This window comes from Haemaphysalis longicornis, unplaced genomic scaffold (assembly GCF_048455015.1).
Source record: "Haemaphysalis longicornis isolate Haplotype H1 unplaced genomic scaffold, Haemaphysalis longicornis Haplotype H1 scaffold_8, whole genome shotgun sequence".
Classification (NCBI taxonomy): domain Eukaryota; kingdom Metazoa; phylum Arthropoda; class Arachnida; order Ixodida; family Ixodidae; genus Haemaphysalis; species Haemaphysalis longicornis.
In genome coordinates, this window is record NW_027526445.1 from 187569218 (window position 1) to 187590104 (window position 20887).

Sequence of the window (20887 nt, forward strand, 5' to 3'; positions counted from 1 at the left end):
GCGCCGCGGTACCACCCTTTGTGCGCTGCGGCGCCTCTTAATTGTAACCCAGTTTTCGTTTTGTCTTATGTTTGCTTCATCGTCTGTAAATAGGTGTAAATAGACTTTTTCTTCATCCTCTACCTCCTGCGTCAGCGTCATCGGCTATTTTCACCCATCCACGGCGACACCAACCACCTTCTTCTACGAACCAAACATTACTAAGCGGATATCACGAGGATATTATACAGTCCTTTGTCATTTAAGAATCGTTTACAGCACGTCATACCTCAGCCTTTGGGCTAATGAAACTGAAGAGATGGGAAATATTATATGAAAACAGTATAAACAGGCGTTGGGCCCACAAAAATCAACCAATGCTTACAGACTAGAACAGGTAGGCCTCTGTAAGACGTTCGAAGAGCCAGTCACAACCCATACGATGACCCATATGATCACAACCCAAATTAAAAAAAAATAGAAGCGAGGGTACTCGTAGAACACTACTTGGGGTTTTCGACGCAGGAGACCCCCGACAGTTGAGTCAAAACATCAGTAGCGATGTCATGGCGGACTAGAATACCTATCTATCATCATAATCAACACCATACCATCATCATCGTCATAAACAACATCATCATCATCTATATCTTCACAAATATGTCTACGCCCACTGCAGGGCAAACGCTTCTCCCATAGATATCAAATTATCCCGTTCCTATGTTAACTGCGACCAATTCGCCCCCGCAAACTTCTTCATCTCATCTGCCCACCTAACTTTCTTCCGCCCCCTGTCACGCTTGCCTTCTCTAGGGATCCACTTTGCCTCCCTTAATGGCCAATGATTGTCTTGCCTTCACATTACATTCCCTGCCCACCCCAAATTTTTCTTAATTTCCACTAACTTGTCCTCCTTAACACGCATTTATTCTCCGACCAACTCCACTCTCTTCTTGTCCCTTAACATTACACATATCATTCTCCGTTCTGTCGACCAGATCCCTCCAAAATATGCATCCAAGGCTACACAGAGACCGCAAGCCGAAAAGAGCAACCACCACCAAAGCACACCTCTCTGCCGTAAACCCAAAAGCAATACTTTACCCTGTGTTACGAATCGGCCAGCGCCGCCGTACTTTCCCGCATCACTCCTCGGCGGCGAAGCCACTGCGTGCGCCTTTCTGCCGTCAGGCGCCACCATGTCGGTGACAAGTTTCGACAAGCCGAGTCAGACGCTTCGCTTTCGGCGCATTTCAAAACTTCGGCGGCTGCCGGCGAGGCTCGTCTCAACGCTCTTCAAGGACACAGGGGCCCCGCGAACTCAGCAGAGTCCTTCTCTCTCCCCTCTCTCGGACTCAACGTGCGCCGAGGCTACCGACTGTCACGAACTCTGGAAAGAGCGTCGTGTGTGTCTGTGACGTTCGTGACGTGTTGCCGCTTGTTGGCGTTTTGACAGTTACCGCTTTTGGGTATAAATAGACCCCCGCAAGCGCTGTAAACAATTCCTGTTAGAGCAGCGAATCCATGCTGTCGCTCTGTTCGAGTCCTGTATTGTAACCTCGCCCGTCGGGGCATTGTTCTTTGGCTTCTGGACTTCTTCACGGCTGCAACAGCGGCTGGCCGCTCGCATCATACACGCTACCACTCGTATGTCGGAGGCCACGGAGCTCGGATCGGGTGCCCCCACTCGGTCGCAACACCTGCTGCCACATCCCTGCACATTACGGGCGCCGGCCGCAATCAACGACGAGTGGATGCGGCAGGGATCGATGGAAGCAGAAACACTGTCTCTGCCATGGCAATTTTGATACACGTCTACGTTTCCGGAGCCGAATATGCGGCTATTGCCTTGGCCATTGCTTAAGAACCAACAGTACTATACCCCGTCATCGATGTTGACTCTGACTCCACGGAGGCGTGCTGAAACTTCTCCTCGGGCATAATTTTCGAAGCAGCCAAGAAGATTCTGTTCACACATTTTCACCTGATTTAGACCCCGACACACTTTGGCAACGGGGCAATGATCGAGCTCACGCCGAGGCCAGCGCTCTAACCCACCTGGAGCACAACAGTTGAGTCCTGCAAATTCGCCCTCATCCGACCTCTACCGGCAACACCCGTAACAATTAAACACAAATTGGTGCAATTGATACACGACGTCTTCGGATTTTTCGCCGAAGTCGCATCTTTTTTGAGCCAGGAGTCGACGGCTACAAAACCCTAATTCCATCCTCACAAAGACACCCCAGACAACACTAAGAAGACTGCAAATAAACACAGTCATGTGTCTAATTAAACTACACCAGTTTTACTCTGACAAGGTCGCCGACCCCAAGTGCAAGTTGTGCGGCTCTGACACAATCTTGGTCTGGCTCTGCAGCCGCAACACGGGTATTTCGCCCTTTTCTCTCAGGGTTTCTCGATCCGGCGCCCACCATCTCTAGGTTTCCGCCACCTCGGACTGCAGAAACACGTCGCCACTACCAGCACCGTTCGCTTTTTCCTCGTTCCCCTCATAGACCTTGGAGACTTACCATGGACGGCCCCTTGCTCGACAACCAGCTCCTGTTTTTCGACAGAGCTGTGGCCGCATCTACGGCACGGGTATTCCCCGGAGCCGGAGCTTGGGCCTCGTCTCCCTCATCCCTGTTTTGAAGCTCAATGAATTGCGTTTATTACCTCTTTGCGGCGTTCTCGCTTTTTACGTCGGCCTTTCCACCGTTTCCGCCCTCCCCTTATATCCTAAATACCTTTATATCCCTTTTATCTTTATACCCCTTATGTCCTTACATCCTAACCTCCCTACTGCAATATCCTTCACCACCATCCATTCTCCTTCCCTCTCCTGCCTCCTGCCTTCCTCACCACATGACATCTTTTATCATGTTATACTCATATACAGGAACCTCGAAATTCCCTCCCAGAATTAGCCCCGTTCCAGTACACTTTTCACCAACCTCTCCCTTCTTTCTTTCCTGCTCTCTCTATCCAATACTCCTTCACCTCGTCTTTTCCCATCCTCCTAATGTGCACGCTATTGATATCATTAGCCGCACTTAAATCCCTTCCGAGTCCCTCCCGTCCCTTTCCCTTTAATCTCTTTCCACATTTCCCTCCTTCTTCCCTAGACCCCACCGTTCCTCTACAAGATTTATCTTCACTGTCCCAGTTTCCTTTCTCTCGCTCTGCTCGGACTCTCTCCTTCTTTTTCCCCATATTTATCTCTCCCATTATCCCGTTACAATCGCAGAACCTTCTCCCCGTCCCTCTCGTTTGCTCCTTGCTTTCCTCATCAGCAACCAATCACACCTTTCTGCGAAAACTTCCCCATTCGCTTCCAACTCCTCATCTGTCCGTTCCCTTTTGCAGCCTTTTTCCTGTACTCGCCCTAACCTGCTTCCCTCACTCTCTGCGTCTTTTCCCTCCTTCTCTTACACCTTCTTAAATCATCTTTTCCGCCCCAATTCACCAAACAAAATCCGTGGGTTAGTAGCCCACCAATAAGCCGCCCATCAGCACCATTCCTGGCTGGTTGGAGTGAAAGACAGAGCAAAATGTCTAAGTTGAGGTAGCCAAAGAAAGTCGGTCGTCTTGGGAAGTCCAGCCTCGTAGAGCACTTCGACAACGTCAAATAATTCTATATGGTGCACATCCAATATAACGCAGGGAAAGTGCGACCTAAAAATTCCCACCCGTATATACGTACCAGAGGCGGGGGCGTGGATGTCTTGATCTGCGTGGCACAGAGCGTTGATGAAGAAACACTGCACCCGGGCGGTAACTTTGCCGGAGCGCTAGTGGGCTCCAGAAGTAGCACTTGCGTCGAGTGACGGCTGCAACGCCTGTCCTTGTTCTGTGAATAAAATGGTATACTGGTACGCACGGAGTTCCAGATGAACGCATGCTGGTCAATTTTGCTATATGCGTAAACATTTTTGTTTTCTTGCAGGACCACTGATTTGGCCTCTGATGAGTATCTTTCTAGCAATTCACATGTGCTTAGCGGTCAACCAAAATTTGTATGCACTGATTGTGTAGCCGGAATACATGATGTCTTAATAATATGCGTAATAGAATGCTCTAAGGCCTTCATAAATTTAATATCAGTCTTCATATCATGAATGCCAGTATCATCAACCGGTTTGGCATGCTCGGATGGTTGTCCGTTTCGTGAAAAAACGTTTCTAGCAACGCATTCGTGTACAGCTGTGGGGCAGACTGCAAAACGACCCTGCAACACAACTTGCAACTTTTTTCGTAATCTGAATTGTTTGCTGAACATAGTCACCACGCACATCCACTACTTAGAATAAGAGGCCACCCAGTTCCTCAGCCAAAATTACTGCTCTATGCTTTTCAGATAGCCCAAAACCTGCTCAAGACAGTTTTCTCTTCCGGTCTTGGCGTTCTTCGACCCCTTAAATTACGTCGTTACAGGGGTGTAGCGGATATCGGCCGGGTGTACTCTAGTCTCAGGAATGCTGCTTTTAAAAAGAAAGCCACAAAAGCAAAGCGGAAAGGGGAGGCGCATCTGCCGCGACGAGCCAATCACGCAGTGCGCCTCCGTTCTGGTGATAACTGCAGCTTTCGCAACTTTTCCACACACGAAGGAATGAGCGAAACCGTGAAGAGTTGCGCAGTCCCTTTAACGGGTATCAATACACATTTCTTCTAGGGTAGACCGAGTCTCAATTTCGTAGCTAATAAAATGTACCACGGGCTTCACACAAACTGCTTAGATTCCTCTAAAGAAATGCATTTCTTTAGATTCCGGGAATGCATTTCTGCATGCTAGTGAAGCCGACTATAAAAACGCTCGCTGTGTAGCAATGTGGTGTAGGCCTATTCACATTAGGGTGCTTCTAAAGAATTTTCTCATTTTCTCCGATATTTCTGCTCGTGCCGTGCAGGAACTGAAAAACCTTCAAGGCGGTGACGTGAAGCGCAGGACCGTGATAGCCATAGGCTTGTACAACTACAGCGGAGCGGTCGCATGGGCCACGTACCGAACATACTTCAAGTACGCAGTCGAGTAAGTTCGTAGCACGACCGTTTTTATAGATTGCGACCTGTCCATAGTAGCCGTCGACAACGGGAGCCAGCGTGCCGAAAAATTACATCGTATTGACGGCTCGCTCTGTCTGGTGGCGCTAAATTGAATCCCCAGCCTACAACACAGACAGCGATCGTCGAGAAAGCACAGGGAGGCCAAGCGAGTGGGAATGCAGGCAGAGGAAATAACTGAAGTGGAATTGGTTAGCGGCTAAAGAAGCTGGAAGTACAAAAATTTGTACAGCAATAACTTAACCGAGAAAGTGAGACATGGGTCTCGAAGATGCGGGCAAAGGTTAAAGGCGTGCCAGAGTTATGGAACCATGTAAAGGAATTAAGCAAAAAGACCGAAAAAGTACAACGTCATGTCATCAACGGTGAAAGTCAGGTACTAAAATGGAAGACCTGGTACTTCATATTCGCTCAATCATACAAGGGAAGTTCAAAAGAACGAAGAAAGAACCAAAGCGTTTTGAGAGTGGGGATACTGAGGTGCGTACAGATGGAGAGCTAAAGCTGGCGGAACTAAACTGGGAAAAAGCTGATAAAAAGTTCCAGCTAGTACGACAACATGGTCGGATGAAATTCCTATACGGCTGGCCGACCTACTGGGACCAAAACGCACAGCACAACTGATTCGAGCAATAGAAAAAGTGATAAAAGCTAACCAAGTAGCGGACGATTGGCACAAAAGAAGGATGAAGCTGATTTATAAAGGTAAAGGGGACAGTCCCAGGCATACAAGCCGGCAATGCAAGCAATAAAAGGGGAACTGCAAACGTGGATAGAGGGGAACGGCATTCTGGAAGAACTACGAAATATATAAAGACAAGGTAGGCGCTTAGAGGACAATTTATTTGTCCTAACCCTATGCATAAAGGTGTCAATGGCTTAAAAGCGACCACTATGGTTAGCCTTGCTGGATACAAAGGGAGCCAACGACAATGTAGATAGAGAACATCTGTGGAGGCTACTTAAGCGGGAGTGATTATTCCAGGACATTAAACAGCGGCTGCAGGGAATTTACAATGAGAGCGAGGTGGAAATTACATGGGAGGAGCTAAAATTCACCTAACCGGTAGTCACAAATAGTGGTATAAAACAGGGTTATCCTGTGTCTCCATTGCTGTTCATGCTGTACATGTCAAGACTAGAAAGAAAGATTGAAGGCAGTAAAATAGGTTTCAATCTGGGTTATAGTCACAAAGGACAGGAAATGGGACAACATATCCCGGTACTGATATTTGCAGATGACGTTGTACTATTACCAGATAGCGAAAAGTGTCTGGAACAGCTCACAAATATATTCTGTGAAGAAGCCACTGAACTGGGATTAGAGTTTAACCCAGCAAAGTCTGTGGTTCTGGTTTTTAATAACGACGTTCGTAACGAAGTGGTATTCGTTCAAAAAGCAGTAATTCCGTGGGTAACAGAATACAAATATCTGGGTATATGGATAAACAAAGGTCAGGCGTATCTACAAACTCATGAGGAGCATTTAAGAAAGAAAGGCCGTAGAAACGCCTCTACATGAGGCATAGCGCACCGTGGCGATATAACAGATATTAAGTAGTTAGAGGAATCTGGAAGGGAGTAACGATACCAGCACTCACCCTTTCAAACGCAGTGGCGTGTGTCAAATCAGAGTTTCACACAGGGCAAGAAGTAAATCAGAGGGCGGTAGGTCGATTGCCATTAGGAGCATGCAGTAGAACAACAAGTGAGGCAGTGCAGGGAAAAATGGGATGGGCTCCTTAAATTTGAAGTGAGACAAGCACAGTGCAAAGTATGTTTTGAAGAACGACTTAAAAATATTGATAACCAGACATGGCCGGCCATAGCATTGCGGTATCTTTACATGAAAAGTGGGGACACACAGTGTATGAAAATACCGAGAAGGCTAAGGACTAAGTTCATGAAACGTGGAAGCACCGGGGAAACGACCAAGGCAGTAAAAAATGAAGTGAAAGAATCAGAAACAGGGACCTGGAAAACAAGGGTGGATACGAAAATTGTCCTTATATATCTACAAAATTGGGAAGCGGTTGATGGCGAGGGAAAAGTTCATTGATAATACCAAAGGAAGTGCATCGCCTTTAAAGCTCGGGTGGGTTGCCTGCGGACAAAAACGCTTATCCGCGACCCGGTACAGGAAGAACTGTACGCAGGTTGCAGCAGGGAGCCAGAAATAATGCGACATATTGAAACGGAATCCAAAGGTATCCATCCAGTTCGCGGTGAGGGAGACATACCCCTAGGATTTAATGTTAACAAAAAAGTGAATCGATAAACAGTAGAGGTTAGTAAAAGAAGCTTAGAATGTTTGTGGGAAAAGAGCAGAGAAGTATCTGAAAAGACATGCAAACAAAGAAGTCAGATTGGCACAAAAATTCCATAAGGAGTTTTTTTGCAAGGTGATTGTACAGGGGCGTTGCGACTAAGGTCACGGTGCAACGCAACCCCGTTTCAAACGGAAGCCACTAAGTGTGAGATTTGCGATCGTTCACGTAAAATGCAGCAGCCGCACGAGTAAATAGCAATTGTACTGATCAGGGGTGCTGTTGTAGAAGGCCTGAGATTCAGCGGAAATCGGGAGACACGAGCTCTAGCGACGCCCACACAACGTAATCATAGGATTTCGAGGCGGAGTTCACGCTCTTTAAAAAATTTCCCCGCATTTCCCCGAGGGGAAGAATGTGAAACTGCGAATGCACGAGTTGAATTTGCGCGGTTCGGTAATGGTCGTGAAAGAGAGATCACACACACACACACACAACTACAAAGAAAGAAAGATGCATTTATTCACAGACACCTATTTGTGTTGTCGTTGTACTTGATTGCTAGAGCGGATCTCAGCTTTGAAATTTCGTGTCAGTACTCCTTTAAGCGGGTGCATTAGCCCTTCTCACGCCCGATTCCTGGCCAATCCCCCACGTGGGTATGTGCCATGCACAGACACCTACTTGTGTTGTCGTTGTACTTGATTGCTAGAGCGGATCTCAGCTTTGAAATTTCGTGTCAGTACTCCTTTAAGCGGGTGCATTAGCCCTTCTCACGCCCTATTCCTGGCCAATCCCCCACGTGGGTATGTGCCATGTCAGCGGCCAGGCAGCGCGCGCCCATCTCCCCCCGTTGCCAAGGAAGACGAGGAGATTCCTGGCCAATCCCCCACGGGGGTATGTGCCATGTCAGCGGCCAGGCAGCGCGCGCCCATCTCCCCCCGTTGCCAAGGAAGACGAGGAGCGCGCGCACCCGCAGCTGTTGCTATGTGGACGGACGGCGGTCGACGGAATTCAGGGTCGCTTATAAAGTGCATTCGCACTTAAAAAGCGATTCGTGCTATTTTTTGATAATGGAGGGAACGTAAGCGGGCGAGGGCAGCGCGCTCCAAGGATGCCCAAAAAGGGCGTAGCGCATTTTTTTCACCTCGTTCTCTGGCTCCAGCGCTGCACCGGTGGCCACTGGGGGCATGATTCCAACTATTTTACTTTACCGCGGTTTTATTTTTAATCAGTATTTCGCTACAAAGTTCACTTGTTTTTTTTTTTATTTCAGGCAATCATGTGATCTTTTTGCTTGAACTTTTCAGTTCTACGAAGCAGTTTCTGCCCATTTCTGCCATCGGTGGCAGACAACAAGGCCGGCTGGCAAAAAAAAGAAAGTATGTGATGGAAATGCGCCACATTCAATGTAATTGTTGCTCGGTGGTATCGAAACCTTCCGTTGACTTTTCGAATCGAAATTTGCTAGGGGCGCTGAAGTCTGGTGCCATGATTTCAAGGCGAAACCTTGGCGATACTCAATAACAACTGGTTCAATGTACTTGCGATACTTATTAATAAGTGATACATTGTACTTGCGATTATTTTTCACTATTATATTGCACTTGCGTATTTTTCCTCGCTTTCATTTCTCTGTCTTTCGGCATGGATTTTGGCATTACTTCGACCGGCATCTTTTATGATATACCGTCTTTGCGTCAATTTCTTCTCATTCATTTCGTAGTGAACCCTTCAGCAAGAGGACTGGCACACACCACAGCCTTCCTGTAATTGGTGTTCTGGGCGGCTGGTGTGCGCCTTCCCTGCTAAGTTCCATCACGTTCACGAGTCATGCCATGCGCATTATTCTACAACGTTTGCTTTTCCAATTCACAGTTTTGGGAATTTTCAAAACCGGGCCCATTCGCTCCTCAAAGCTCGCAACTGCGGGCTACTCAGCCAGATGGGAATGGGCCACGAAGAAAGGAATAGCCATAACCACAGCTTTCAAATTTGTTTCCTTAATTTCACTGTGCTCTTCCCAGCTCTTGTTTAACGTAGCAGTCTACAGTCGGTTTTTACGGACGACTTCCCTCTATTTCTTCACCCTCGTTCTGGCATCACGCTCTTTCTTTCGGTCTCAGCTCTCCCCTTCACAAGGTTTGCATACTCCACTTCTTGCCAGACGACGAAGACGCTGGGCAAAACCCGCCGAAATACGTAGAGATCGCCTGCGATAACAGATACACGCTTTTGATTGTATGCTACCGTGACAGTAATGTTTTCGCGAGAATGGTGTGGCACGCAACGCCTCGAGTGAAACCTTCTGCCACGCTGACGATAAATGAAGCGTACGGCCATGCAACGCCACATTCGAAAGTTTTGCTAGCAGACGACAACTGAAGCATGGCCACTCGAAGGAAACCTCCTTTCCATCGCTTTGATTGATTGTAGGGTGTAACGCGCTGACGCAACGCAGGTGGTGGGCGCGCCGTAGTGGAGGGCTCCGGATTAATTTTAACCACCTGGGGATCTTCAACGTGTGCCGGAATCTTGTACACACGGGCGTTTTTGCTTTTCGCCTCCACCAGAAAAGCAGCCGCCGCGGTCTCGTGCTCAGCCGAACCCGCGACCTCGATCGTGCTCAGCAGTGCAACGCCTTAACCACTGAGCCACCGCGGCGGGTTTTTTTTTTTTTTTTTGTCGAGCAGCCACGACTGAAGCGTACGCTCCTGCTGCAGACGGATAAACGCATGGTAGAATCTGCGGAAGCCATGTCCTGCACGAAAAACATGTCTGCAATAATCCCATTGAGCCCACACCGGCGGACTTTCGACTGGTGGCGGTCGCTGGTGCCGGCGCTACCAGCGCTTCCATAAAGGTATCTGTCGCGTAAACCCGCAGCGCACACAACAATCACTCCTCGGCAGGCACGGAGCGCAAGCCGCTTGAAAGTCGTCGCGAAGGAGGTCGGATGCCAGATGACTGCACGGCCGATGCATAGTACTTTAAGTAGACGAAAGAGGGCTTGAAGACCCTCCTCCGCTAAAGAAAAAACTTTGTCGGGATAGATATTTGCCTGCTACGGCGACTGTGAGCAATGAACCACTTCGCAGCAGCCGCCACCACGAGCGGCACGAGTTCAACTCGGCCGTTCAATATCCATCCGAAGTTTCCTCCGAGTTCTCCTGTCAATCAAGCACACCCAGCTCATTCGTGGGCGCGGCGTATGGACCGAAGCCCCGCCCAACCATGGCTACCATGGCTTCGCGGGTGGAGTAGCGTCGCAGTCACGAAGTCACTTGAATTTGATGCTCCGGTAAGAAAGCCCAACATCAAACAATTAACGAAGTCGCCAGACCACCGTGAGTCAAATGCTGCCAGTCGCGGCGGTGTCCGGTCCGTATTAAGAGTTCAGCCAAGTCCAAACTATAGGAGCGGCCAAGACGGCAAGGTTTCTCCACGGCAGCTGTATTTATACAGAGTAAAAACACAATCGACACCAGATGACACACCTTCAACATCTTCTAGAATGCACTCGTCAATGTTGAAACACGCGCGTGACACGCTAAATTCGGGCGATTTCTGATACTACGCCCGCCGTCCGCACGTAAACACAGTCGGTCACGTTTGACAGAGTCGGGAGGAGGGCGCGTTCCTTTCGCGACAATGAACTAACTCTTCGGCTTACTTGGTTTGGGTTTGCGGCGAGTTGCACTGTAGCCACGCTCAAACCACGCAGCAAACACATTTCTGTTAAAGATTGGAACAAGGAGAAAATCGGAGCCGCCAAACGCCACTTTTGGAGGGCGGAGCTTTCAAAGAAGGCTGGTGCCAGGCTGAACTTTTAAAAGGAATAGCTAAGTTACCTAGTTTACACAACGGAGTGCATATTGCAACTGAATTCTAGAGGGCCCCCGCACGGGGCACCTTGAGTAATCTTGGTGACGGTGAGTGGCGACACCGCGTACCCCGAGCCCCCCATACTTAAGCTGTTACCTACCGCGGCGAGAAGTTGAAAGGTGAAGGGTTAGAAGCCGTGAACGGTGGCCGTCGGAGCCCTGGTCAAGCTCCGGCCGATGGGCTCCCTGTCTGTCTATCAGGCTGGGAGCTCCGGGGCCTCTTTGACCATCAGGGTAACGTCAAAGAAGAAAGTACCCCAGTTCCCTGCTTTATACTATGCCGCATGGTACTTTCGAAATCCTCTCTTCGAAATGATCGGGCCCCAAAAAGGGCCCGCACCGATGTAATTTTCAAACCTCTGCCCAACATGAAATTTAACACCCCGGACAACTTTCCTCGCTTCTTAATGATACAATCTAAGAACAAGGAATCTCCAGTTACCTGCAAGTCGGTCTTCTTAATTGCCAAGTTTATTGAGAGTGTAGTTGGCGCGAACTACAAGGCAAAGAAGCTGACATCGGGGGACGTGCTTGTAGAACTATCTACTAAAAAACAATCTGATAGTCTCTTGAACCAGACCGACCTACTTGGCCTTGAAGTAGCTGTAACGCCACACCGGAGCCTTAACAGCTCGCAGGGCGTCATATCTGAGATGGACCTGCTCAATGAAAGTGAGTCTGACCTCCTCGAGGGCATGCGTGACCAGGGCGTTACTGCGGTAAGAAGAATAATGATCAGACGCGATGGCAAAGAAGTAAAAACGAAACATGTGATCCTTACTTTTGACCGAAGTGTCTACCGGAGTCTGTCACTGCAGGCTTCCTTCATTGCAACGTACGACCTTACATACCCAACCCACGCCGCTGCTTCAAGTGCCAGCGGTATGGGCACAGTACTACCACCTGCCGCGGAAAACTGACATGTGCCAAGTGCGCAGGACATCATGACCCTTCAGAGAACTGTGCTTCTAACGTATTGAAATGTGCGAACTGTGAACAACCCCACGCTGCATACTCTCGGTCATGTGCTAAATTCAAAGCCGAGAAAGAAATCATAAACATGAAGGTCACCCAGAACATTACCTATCAAGAAGCACGACAGAAACACTCAATGTTTTCGCAAAGGTATGCCGATGCAGCTCGCCGGGGGGCGGAGCGGCGTCTAGTCACGGCGGCCACCCAGTACTGCGAAGCAGACTTGGTGCCGTCCCAGCCCCCCCAGGTGCTGCCCAAGGCAGCCCAACCATCTGACACGACACCTGTGGCGCCCGCAAGTGTTGTGTTAGCTGCAAGTGTGAGGAGTGACGGCTCTGCCGTCAATCCTCCTCTTCCGGCTGCCAGACTGCAGGTGGCCATGGACGTAGATGTGGTCGGTCCCACGACCACTTCTGTGTCCAACAAACAGTCGGGGACGGCAGGGGCTCCTGCCTCCACTTTGAACATATCTCGAGGCGGAGCCCGCAAGGACTCCATCTCGTCACTGTCACACCACTCAGATGATGACATGGAGGTAACACCGTCTCTGCCAGTGCCAAAGGCGGAAAGAGAACAGCGCACCATGGCGGGGCGAGGCAAAAAGCCACCAGCCACCCGTGTCACAGGCCCAAGTCAGAACCGATAGATAGTATACATCTAGCCCGAGTCCTCATCTACACCAGGTAAAATCTCCTCCCTAAACATTTATGGTAGCACAAATAATTACACAGTGGAACTGCCGGGGCCTTATTAAAAACCTAGATGATATATATGTAATCCTACACAAAACGCAATCAGCCATCCTATGTTTACAGGAGACACACTTGAAACCTAAGCACACCAATTTCCTGAACCAATACTCAGTATTTAGGAGAGACAGAGATAGCTGCACGCACTGTTCTGGTGGCGTAGCTATAGTTACGCAAAAATCTATCCCTTGCCAATCTCTTCAATTGCGTACCGCCCTAGAAGCGGTTGCAATCCGGGCAATTATTTTCAACAGATTAACAACAATTTGCTCACTATACATTCCACCTGAATATCGTTTATCTAGCTCTGAATTTGAGTCTCTCATAGATGAGCTGCCGGAACCGTTCCTACTCGTAGGTGACCTGAATGCACACAGCCCACTATGGGGATCTGAACGCACAGATTCCCGGGGCCGCTTGATAGAAAAATTCCTCTTCTCATCCGGAGCTTGTCTCTTTAACAAAAAAGAGCCGACATACTACAACACTACACACAATACATACTCACACATAGACTTGGCGATCGGCTCTTCTGTCCTCTTTCCGGCTGTTGAATGGGAAGTGGACGACAACCCCTATGGGAGCGACCACTTCCCTGTCATCTTGAAAGGCATTGATAAAGCCCGTAACAGTTCCATCTGCCATAAAAAGTTTAAGGAATCTGGTGCTGATTGGTTAAAATTTAAACAATTATCTCAGCTTTCATACACGTCCTTAAGCTATTTGGGCATTGACGATGCCTGTGAACTGGTGACTGCACACATTCTTCATGCTGCCGAGGGCTCAATTCCGCAAACATCTGGTGCCACACCTAACACTAGGAGGCCGTGGTGGAATGAAGAGTGTAGGCTTGCACGGCAGGCTCAAAATAAGGCGTGGGGTGTCCTTCGCAGGTACCCCACTACGCAAAACTTGATTTCCTTCAAACGTGCAAAAGCACAAGGAAGACGCATTCGCCAGCAAGCAAAAAGAGATAGCTGGCGCTCTTTCGTGACTTCTATCAACTCGTACACAGATGCAGGCAAAGTATGGAACAGAATTAAAAAGTTTAATGGACGGAAAACACACACCCTACCTTTGGTCAACAGTACAGGCGAAAGCCTAGAGGACCAGGCAAACACACTTGCGAAATACTTTTCATATGTATCGAGTTCTGCTCATTACACGAATGCTTTCTTACGACACAAAACATCTATGGAGAAGAAACCGATTCGTGATAACAAAAGATCTGACGAACCATACAACACGGAATTTTCCATAACAGAGCTTTTGGTCGCCTTGGGAACATGTAAGGCTTCAGCGCCTGGGGCAGATAGTATATCATACACAATGATACAACATCTGCACCCAGAAACTCTCCGAACACTCTTGCACTTGTTCAACAAAATATGGGCGGCGGGATACTTTCCGAGAGCTTGGAGAGAAGCAGTTGTAGTTGCCGTATTAAAACAGGGGAAAGATGCCTCACTACCTGCCAGTTACCGACCGATAGCTCTGACAAGTTGCTTAGGAAAGGTTTTTGAAAAAATGGTAAATAAGAGGCTAATCCATTTTCTTGAATATAACGGCATCCTGGACAGTTGTCAGGCTGGTTTCCGATCAGGTCGAAGCACAACTGACCAGCTAGTTGCCTTTGAGTCGTATGTCAAAGATGCTTTTATCCACAAACAGTACTGTCTTTCTGTTTTCTTTGACTTAGAAAAAGCATACGATACAACTTGGCGTTACGGCATACTGCTTGATCTCAAGGCATTCGGTGTGTCTGGACATATGCTAAACACTATTGAAAGTTATTTGTCGGAGCGGACATTTAGGGTAAGAGTAGGGACAGTGGTATCAAGAACATACATACAAGAAAATGGGGTTCCCCAGGGTGGAGTATTAAGCTGTACTCTGTTTATAATTAAAATGAATTCACTTGGGAAATCGTTGCCACCCTCAATCTCCTACTCAATGTATGTTGACGACGTCCAAATAAGCTTTAGGTCATGCAATCAGTCCATATGTGAAAGGCAGATACAGTTAGGTGTGAACAGGCTTGCAAAATGGACGGAAGAAAATGGTTTTAAATTGAATCCTCACAAAAGTACATGTGTGTTATTCACAAGACAGCGTGGAATTCGTCGAGAACCCGATGTCACACTGAACGGAGAACGGATTGCTGTCAAGAAAGAACACAAGTTTTTAGGTGTTGTACTTGACGGAAAACTAACGTACGTACAGCACTTAAAGAAACTCAAACAAAAATGCCTAAAAACCATTAACATTTTAAAAGTGTTGTCACATCAGTCTTATGGTGCTGATAAAGACTGCCTTCTACGTCTCTTTGTGAGTTTAGTTAGGTCACGTATAGACTATGGAAGTGTAACTTACGGGTCCGCGTCTAAAACTGCCTTAAAAATGTTAGACCCAGTACTACATTTGGGCCTTCGCCTTGCCTCTGGAGCCTTCAGGACAAGTCCAATCCAGAGTCTTTATGTAGAATGCGACCACTGGTGCCTAGAGCACCAGCGTGCTTATACAGCACTCCTCTATGCTATTAGGACAATGTCTATGACGAATCACCCATGCAATTCTATTGTGAATGACATCTCATCCGCCCATTTGTATTTAGCGCGCCCGTCGATCCCTGCCCCTGTAGCCTTGCGTGTCAAAGGCCTTGCAGAGGAGATAGGGGTGTCTTTAGATGATGGCATAAAAACCTGTATCGCCGATATAGTCCCACCTTGGGACATGTCAACTATTCATTGTGACACATCCTTTAAACAAATTGACAAGCGTCGTGCACCCCGCGAATTGATTTTACAGCATTTCTTAAGTTTACAACACAGATATCCATGCGCCTCTTTTTACACAGATGCTTCCAAGTCTTCTTCTTCTGTGTCCTGTGCTGCACATGGCCCGGACTTTGCCAGCACAAGGACATTGAACAGAAATTGTAGCATCTTTACAGCAGAAGCCTATGGTATTCTAATCACAGTGGAACACATTACACAGAACAAAATACAACAATCAGTCATCTACACAGACTCCCTAAGCGTAGTAACTGCATTGGATTCCTTTAAGCCCACAAAAAAACGTTATTCTAAACCGCCTTTTTAAAGCTCTTATAACTGCCTATAAGTCAAAGCTAAAAATACTTGTTTGCTGGATCCCTGGACACAGTGGCATTCTGGGCAATGAAATTGCTGACCAGAACGCCACTTTGGCGGCCCTACGTAGTGGTGTTGATGTAGCGCAGGTCCCTCACCTCGATCTGAAACCAGTAATCCGGAGGGGAATCCGTAAATGCTGGCAGCACATGTGGGACACACACACAGACAACAAGCTCCACTCAGTAAAACCAAACCTAGGAAAATACACAACAGAAAAACAAAACAGATTCATTGAGGTATCCATTTGCAGACTGCGAATAAGCCACACTTACGCTACACACGCATATCTTTTGAATGGAACACTCCCACCTGTTTGTAACAAGTGTGGGGAACGGCTCACCGTCCTCCATGTATTAATTGAGTGCACATTCTGCAATGAAGCCAGAAAACGGCATTTCCCGAAAATATATACCTACAACATTCCACTACATCCTTCACTGTTTTTAGGAGATGAACCTATGTTTACAAACAAAAGTCTTTTAAGTTATCTTGCAGACATCAAGTTTTTAAAACTCATCTCGTACAGTGCGTGACCTCAGAGCCTACGAGCAGTGAGTGAGGCCCTCATGCTCCCTTTGTCCGCACGGGAGGCCCACTCACGTCGCATGCTCTTTTGCTCGAGGTGCATCACGTTGCACCCATAATCCATTTCAGCCACCATTATGAACATCTTCATGCTTTAGTGGACGGGCCCTCTACACCCATATATACAGTATTTTAAGATGTATCATACTCATTTCATACATATTTTAAGCACAAACATGACTATTGAAAGACCACGTAACATAGTTCTGGCGCTCTTTGGTCTTAGAAACCCTTGCGCCAATAAACCACAAACATACATACATACATACTGAATTCTAGAGGGCGCTGCACGCGGATGTCCACACAAGCCGTGCTTTTTCAATTTGAGCGGCCTCAGCTTGGCGCGCTTGTAATTCCAAGCGTGCTCCACGCGATTAAGCGGTGTCGCTCGAGTTTTATCGGATGCTCTACTATCATTACTTTGTTAATTCGAGCAGCTGGAAACTCGGGAGCGAGCTATCTCGGGCCTTCTGGAATAGCGCCGCTGTACTTATGGTACCTGCCAGAACCGAGAATTTGATTGATTGTAGGGTTTAACGCGCCGACGCAACGAAGGAGGGCTCAGGATTAATTTTGACCACCTGGGGATCTTTAACGTGCGCCGAAATCTCGTGCACACGGGCGTTTTTGCTTTTCGCCTCCGTCAGAAAAGCGGCCGCCGCGGCCGGGAATCGAACCCGCGACCTCGTGCTCAGCAGCGCAACGCCTTAGCCACAGAGCCACCGCGGCGGATCAGAACCGAGAATTTACTGTTCAGTCCGGGCCAACTTAGTTATGCAATCTTCAACGTACGCAAGGAAACCACACTGCTACAATATCTGCCTGCTCCACAAGCATTCTTAATTTTCGAGCGTTGGCTTTCGTTTACGCAATAGAAAAAATGATCGACTTTGGCTTTACGTTGCGAAGATTTCTTTTCGCGTGAATCTGGTCTGTGCTTGCGCAAAGGGTCAGCGCTCGTGTGTCCAGCTTCTTTCCGTCTTGCAGCTGTGCTGTCTTTCCCCTTGTCACACTTTTTTTGTTATAATAACTGTACATGCTTCAGCGACACTGCCTCAGCAGAAGCTTATGCCAACCAAGCTGCAGGCAAAATGTCTGTTTCCTTATGTTCCACTTTCGTGTTTCGTGTTATACTCGGGGCACAAAACGCATCGTAAACCAATGAAAATTTACCGTGCACCGACCGCTTCCTTTCTTTTTTTTCCCTAAGCACTATAGACAACTGTGCACGTTAATTGATTATTTGTGTTTATTTTCAGGCGCATCCTATGAAACAGAGAGCGCTGAATGTTTTTGTGTTCTATTTTTTCCGATGTGCACGCGCTAACCAACACGGGGAACGCCATGGGACGCTTTAGCAAGGGTTAGCAGCTGTGGAAGCTTTTTGCGGATGATATCCGGGTGGTTGCGCGTTTGGAGGACGTTCGGCTGTGCGTTCGTTTTGCCAATTTAGCAAGGAAGCATATTGCGTTAAAAACTCCTATTTACTTACACCATCGTAGCAGCGGAAGGCGTGCACTTCTACCGGGGTGAGTCGGCCAAAAATGAGCGCAACGGACAGAAAAAAAAAAGACGAAATAACAGGGATGGGTGGTCGAGCAATGCGTATACAACGGGAAAGTGGGGCTGAAATGCAGCGCACACTGCTGCAGGGGTGTCGGAAAACCCAACAAAAATAAACACGAAATAGGCAATAACAAATTCGGCACGGCGAATCACCGAGAATGGGCAGGTCGCTATCTCTAAGGCCGGTCGTAGACCCCGCGGTCCGTAGCTGCTGCAATCATGTAATTACAATCACGCAGAAATTGTCAGCGTAAACAATGGCAGGGAAGCGTAAATGGCGGATTACATCCCCTATTTCAGTTAGGGTTAGCACTAACTGGTGTGAAAACAAGTTAGTATTAATTAAATATCGCGTTTCTCTTTCCCTTCAAAATCAACGTTCCACTTTATGGAGGTAAATTAAACAATTGAAGATAGAACTAGTACATAAAAATGCTCACCAATCCACCCTGTGAAGGAGGTTGAAAAGCGAAGACGTAAACGACACCCACAATCCAGTGACGTGACAAAATGTCTGTCACGTGAACGGATGGTGAGGTGGTCTTCACCAGCTGAGAGAGAGAGATGGACGCAGGAAAGCAGTTGACATGTTTTGCAAAAGATACATTTAATGCACACTTGGAAAACCCTAAAGCAAACCACTCAAGAAAATTGCCGAAAAACTGCTAACCATTCAACCCCTTACTAAACATCCCAAAATACAATTCCAGGCAAAGCCCAAATGTCTCGACAATAAAGTTCCACACAACTAGTTCAAATCAGCTCATTGCATCACGTCCTAAGTGGTCTCTCTACCACCACAACCTCCTAGCTGGGTCCTGTGATTGCGTCCCTATTGGAATGGCCTACCTTGTTCGTCGGCGATGACGTGTCGCACCCTTGCGTGGCTGCGACTCGGTGGCAGCCGTCCTCGTCTGGCTTCGGTGCCGGCGTTCGATGCGCGTGGTTACTCCTTGGACGGCGTGGGCTCCGCGCGTTCTGACTTGTTTCCTTGGTGGCTACCCCCTTGTAGCCGCTCCCGCTGGAGGTCCTTGACGCCGGCGCTCGATGCACGCGGCCGTTTATTGGACGACGTGGGCTTCGCGCGTCCTGAAGTTTCCTCTGTGACTACCCCCTGGTAGCCTGCTGCCGCTAGAGGTCCCAGGTAGGCTCGGCACGAACTTAGCCTTTTGGGGCTGTCGAAACGAAGGTCGACGGAGTGGTGACGTTGACCGCAGGTGCCCGACCGCCGCCGCTGGGGCCACGAAGACACAGGTTCGTGGTGCGCCTTTCCTATAGCCGCAGCCGACGCGAAGTCGGCCCGCTCCCGCCCAGTCTAGGTAGTCATAGTCGGTGGCCTGGCCACGTCCGCCTGGCTCGTTCCTTGAAGGTCACGTACTCCTACCGCCTCCTAGTTTCTGGCCTCCCATTTCTTGCCTCTCACTTCTCTTTGTGCACCCCGCTTTTAACCCCTCTTTTCTCTCTCGAGGCGCACTGTCATTGGCTCCTTGCCTTTTTTAAATGCAGAGCATTTCAGTAACTCACGATGTCACCCGCCTTGACGTCCGTAGTCCGCATCGCTCCCCCTACACTATATAAAAAATTTATTATCTCTTTCTCTCTCTCTTTTCTGTATTTCGCTCGGGCGTAGTCTCGTGAGTCAAGACAGCGCCATGGGGGCTGTCCTAGACAAGGCCTAGTGGAACCATGTAGGAGATATTCTCCAAACCCGCGCGTTGGATTTTAAATGTCTTACAAAAAAGGGACAGTAACAACGCTATGATGCTTTAATTCGTGTTTTTTTTTTCTCATTTTATATTACTGTGCGCATGATATTTGCGGCCTAGCAACCACAGCTTCCGTCAGCGTTACTAGGATCCCGTGGCAACGGCGCAGCGTTAAGATAGCTAGATCACGCCCATATGAGTAACGTGTGCCTGTGTGACCCAATGGGATTGGCATCGGCTTCGTAATCAGAAGGACGTATAGGTTCGATTCCGACCAGGGGAAGCGGTGGTCTTTTCGCAGCCTATGTTTGGGTACGTGTGACGCCGCATACGGTGGCTAGACCGTAACCCCGGACGAGCTACAATAAGCCGGGCCCTGAGGGCCAAACGTACAGTGTACGTAGGCCTGCTGACGACCAGCATCATTAATTGCACATTTTCCACGTGTGCGGAAGCAAGCCGTACGTCGCAGCGCCCCTAGGTCAACATTTCTGACCAGCTGGCCGGTGAGCGCGCCCTCGCATACCGGAGCAGCTCTCTGTCAATTAGTATCAATGACCATGTTCTCGCGAAGCTCCTGCTGCAGGATAAGCTCCACAAATGGACCTTTTCCCAGTACCGGTCCCTCTAGGCAGTAAGGACAAAAATGGCAGTAAGGACACGCCCCCAAAAATATTTGGCTTTCGGGGAACCCGTGCATGAAATATCCTGGCCCTGCGGTCCCTCCCGCACTGACCCGTCAACCGTACCTCACGGTAGCAGCTAGGCGCGCGTTCTCGTGACTAATCTGCAGTGTTCAAAGCGCCCCTTCTCTCTCTCTCTCTCTCTCTCTCTTTTTTCATTTTCGTTACCCCCTCACTGGCAGCCATGTGCTGCAGCGTGGTCAGCCTCAAACGTCCTTGCCCCTTTACTTAGAAAGCCATTATTGTGTGGACCGACGAACCCTCCACGAAGTGT

The 20887-nt window shown here is 48.4% G+C and overlaps 1 protein-coding gene across 1 annotated transcript in view; it reads left to right on the top strand.

Annotated features, from left to right (window-relative positions):
- LOC144148624 (uncharacterized) overlaps positions 1-20887 on the top strand; it is a 61190-nt gene that overhangs the window by 18534 nt on the left and 21769 nt on the right. The window contains exon 5 of the mRNA XM_077680135.1: positions 4890-5011. Coding sequence (XP_077536261.1) covers positions 4890-5011 — 122 coding nt within the window. The remainder of the gene's footprint in view (positions 1-4889; positions 5012-20887) is intronic.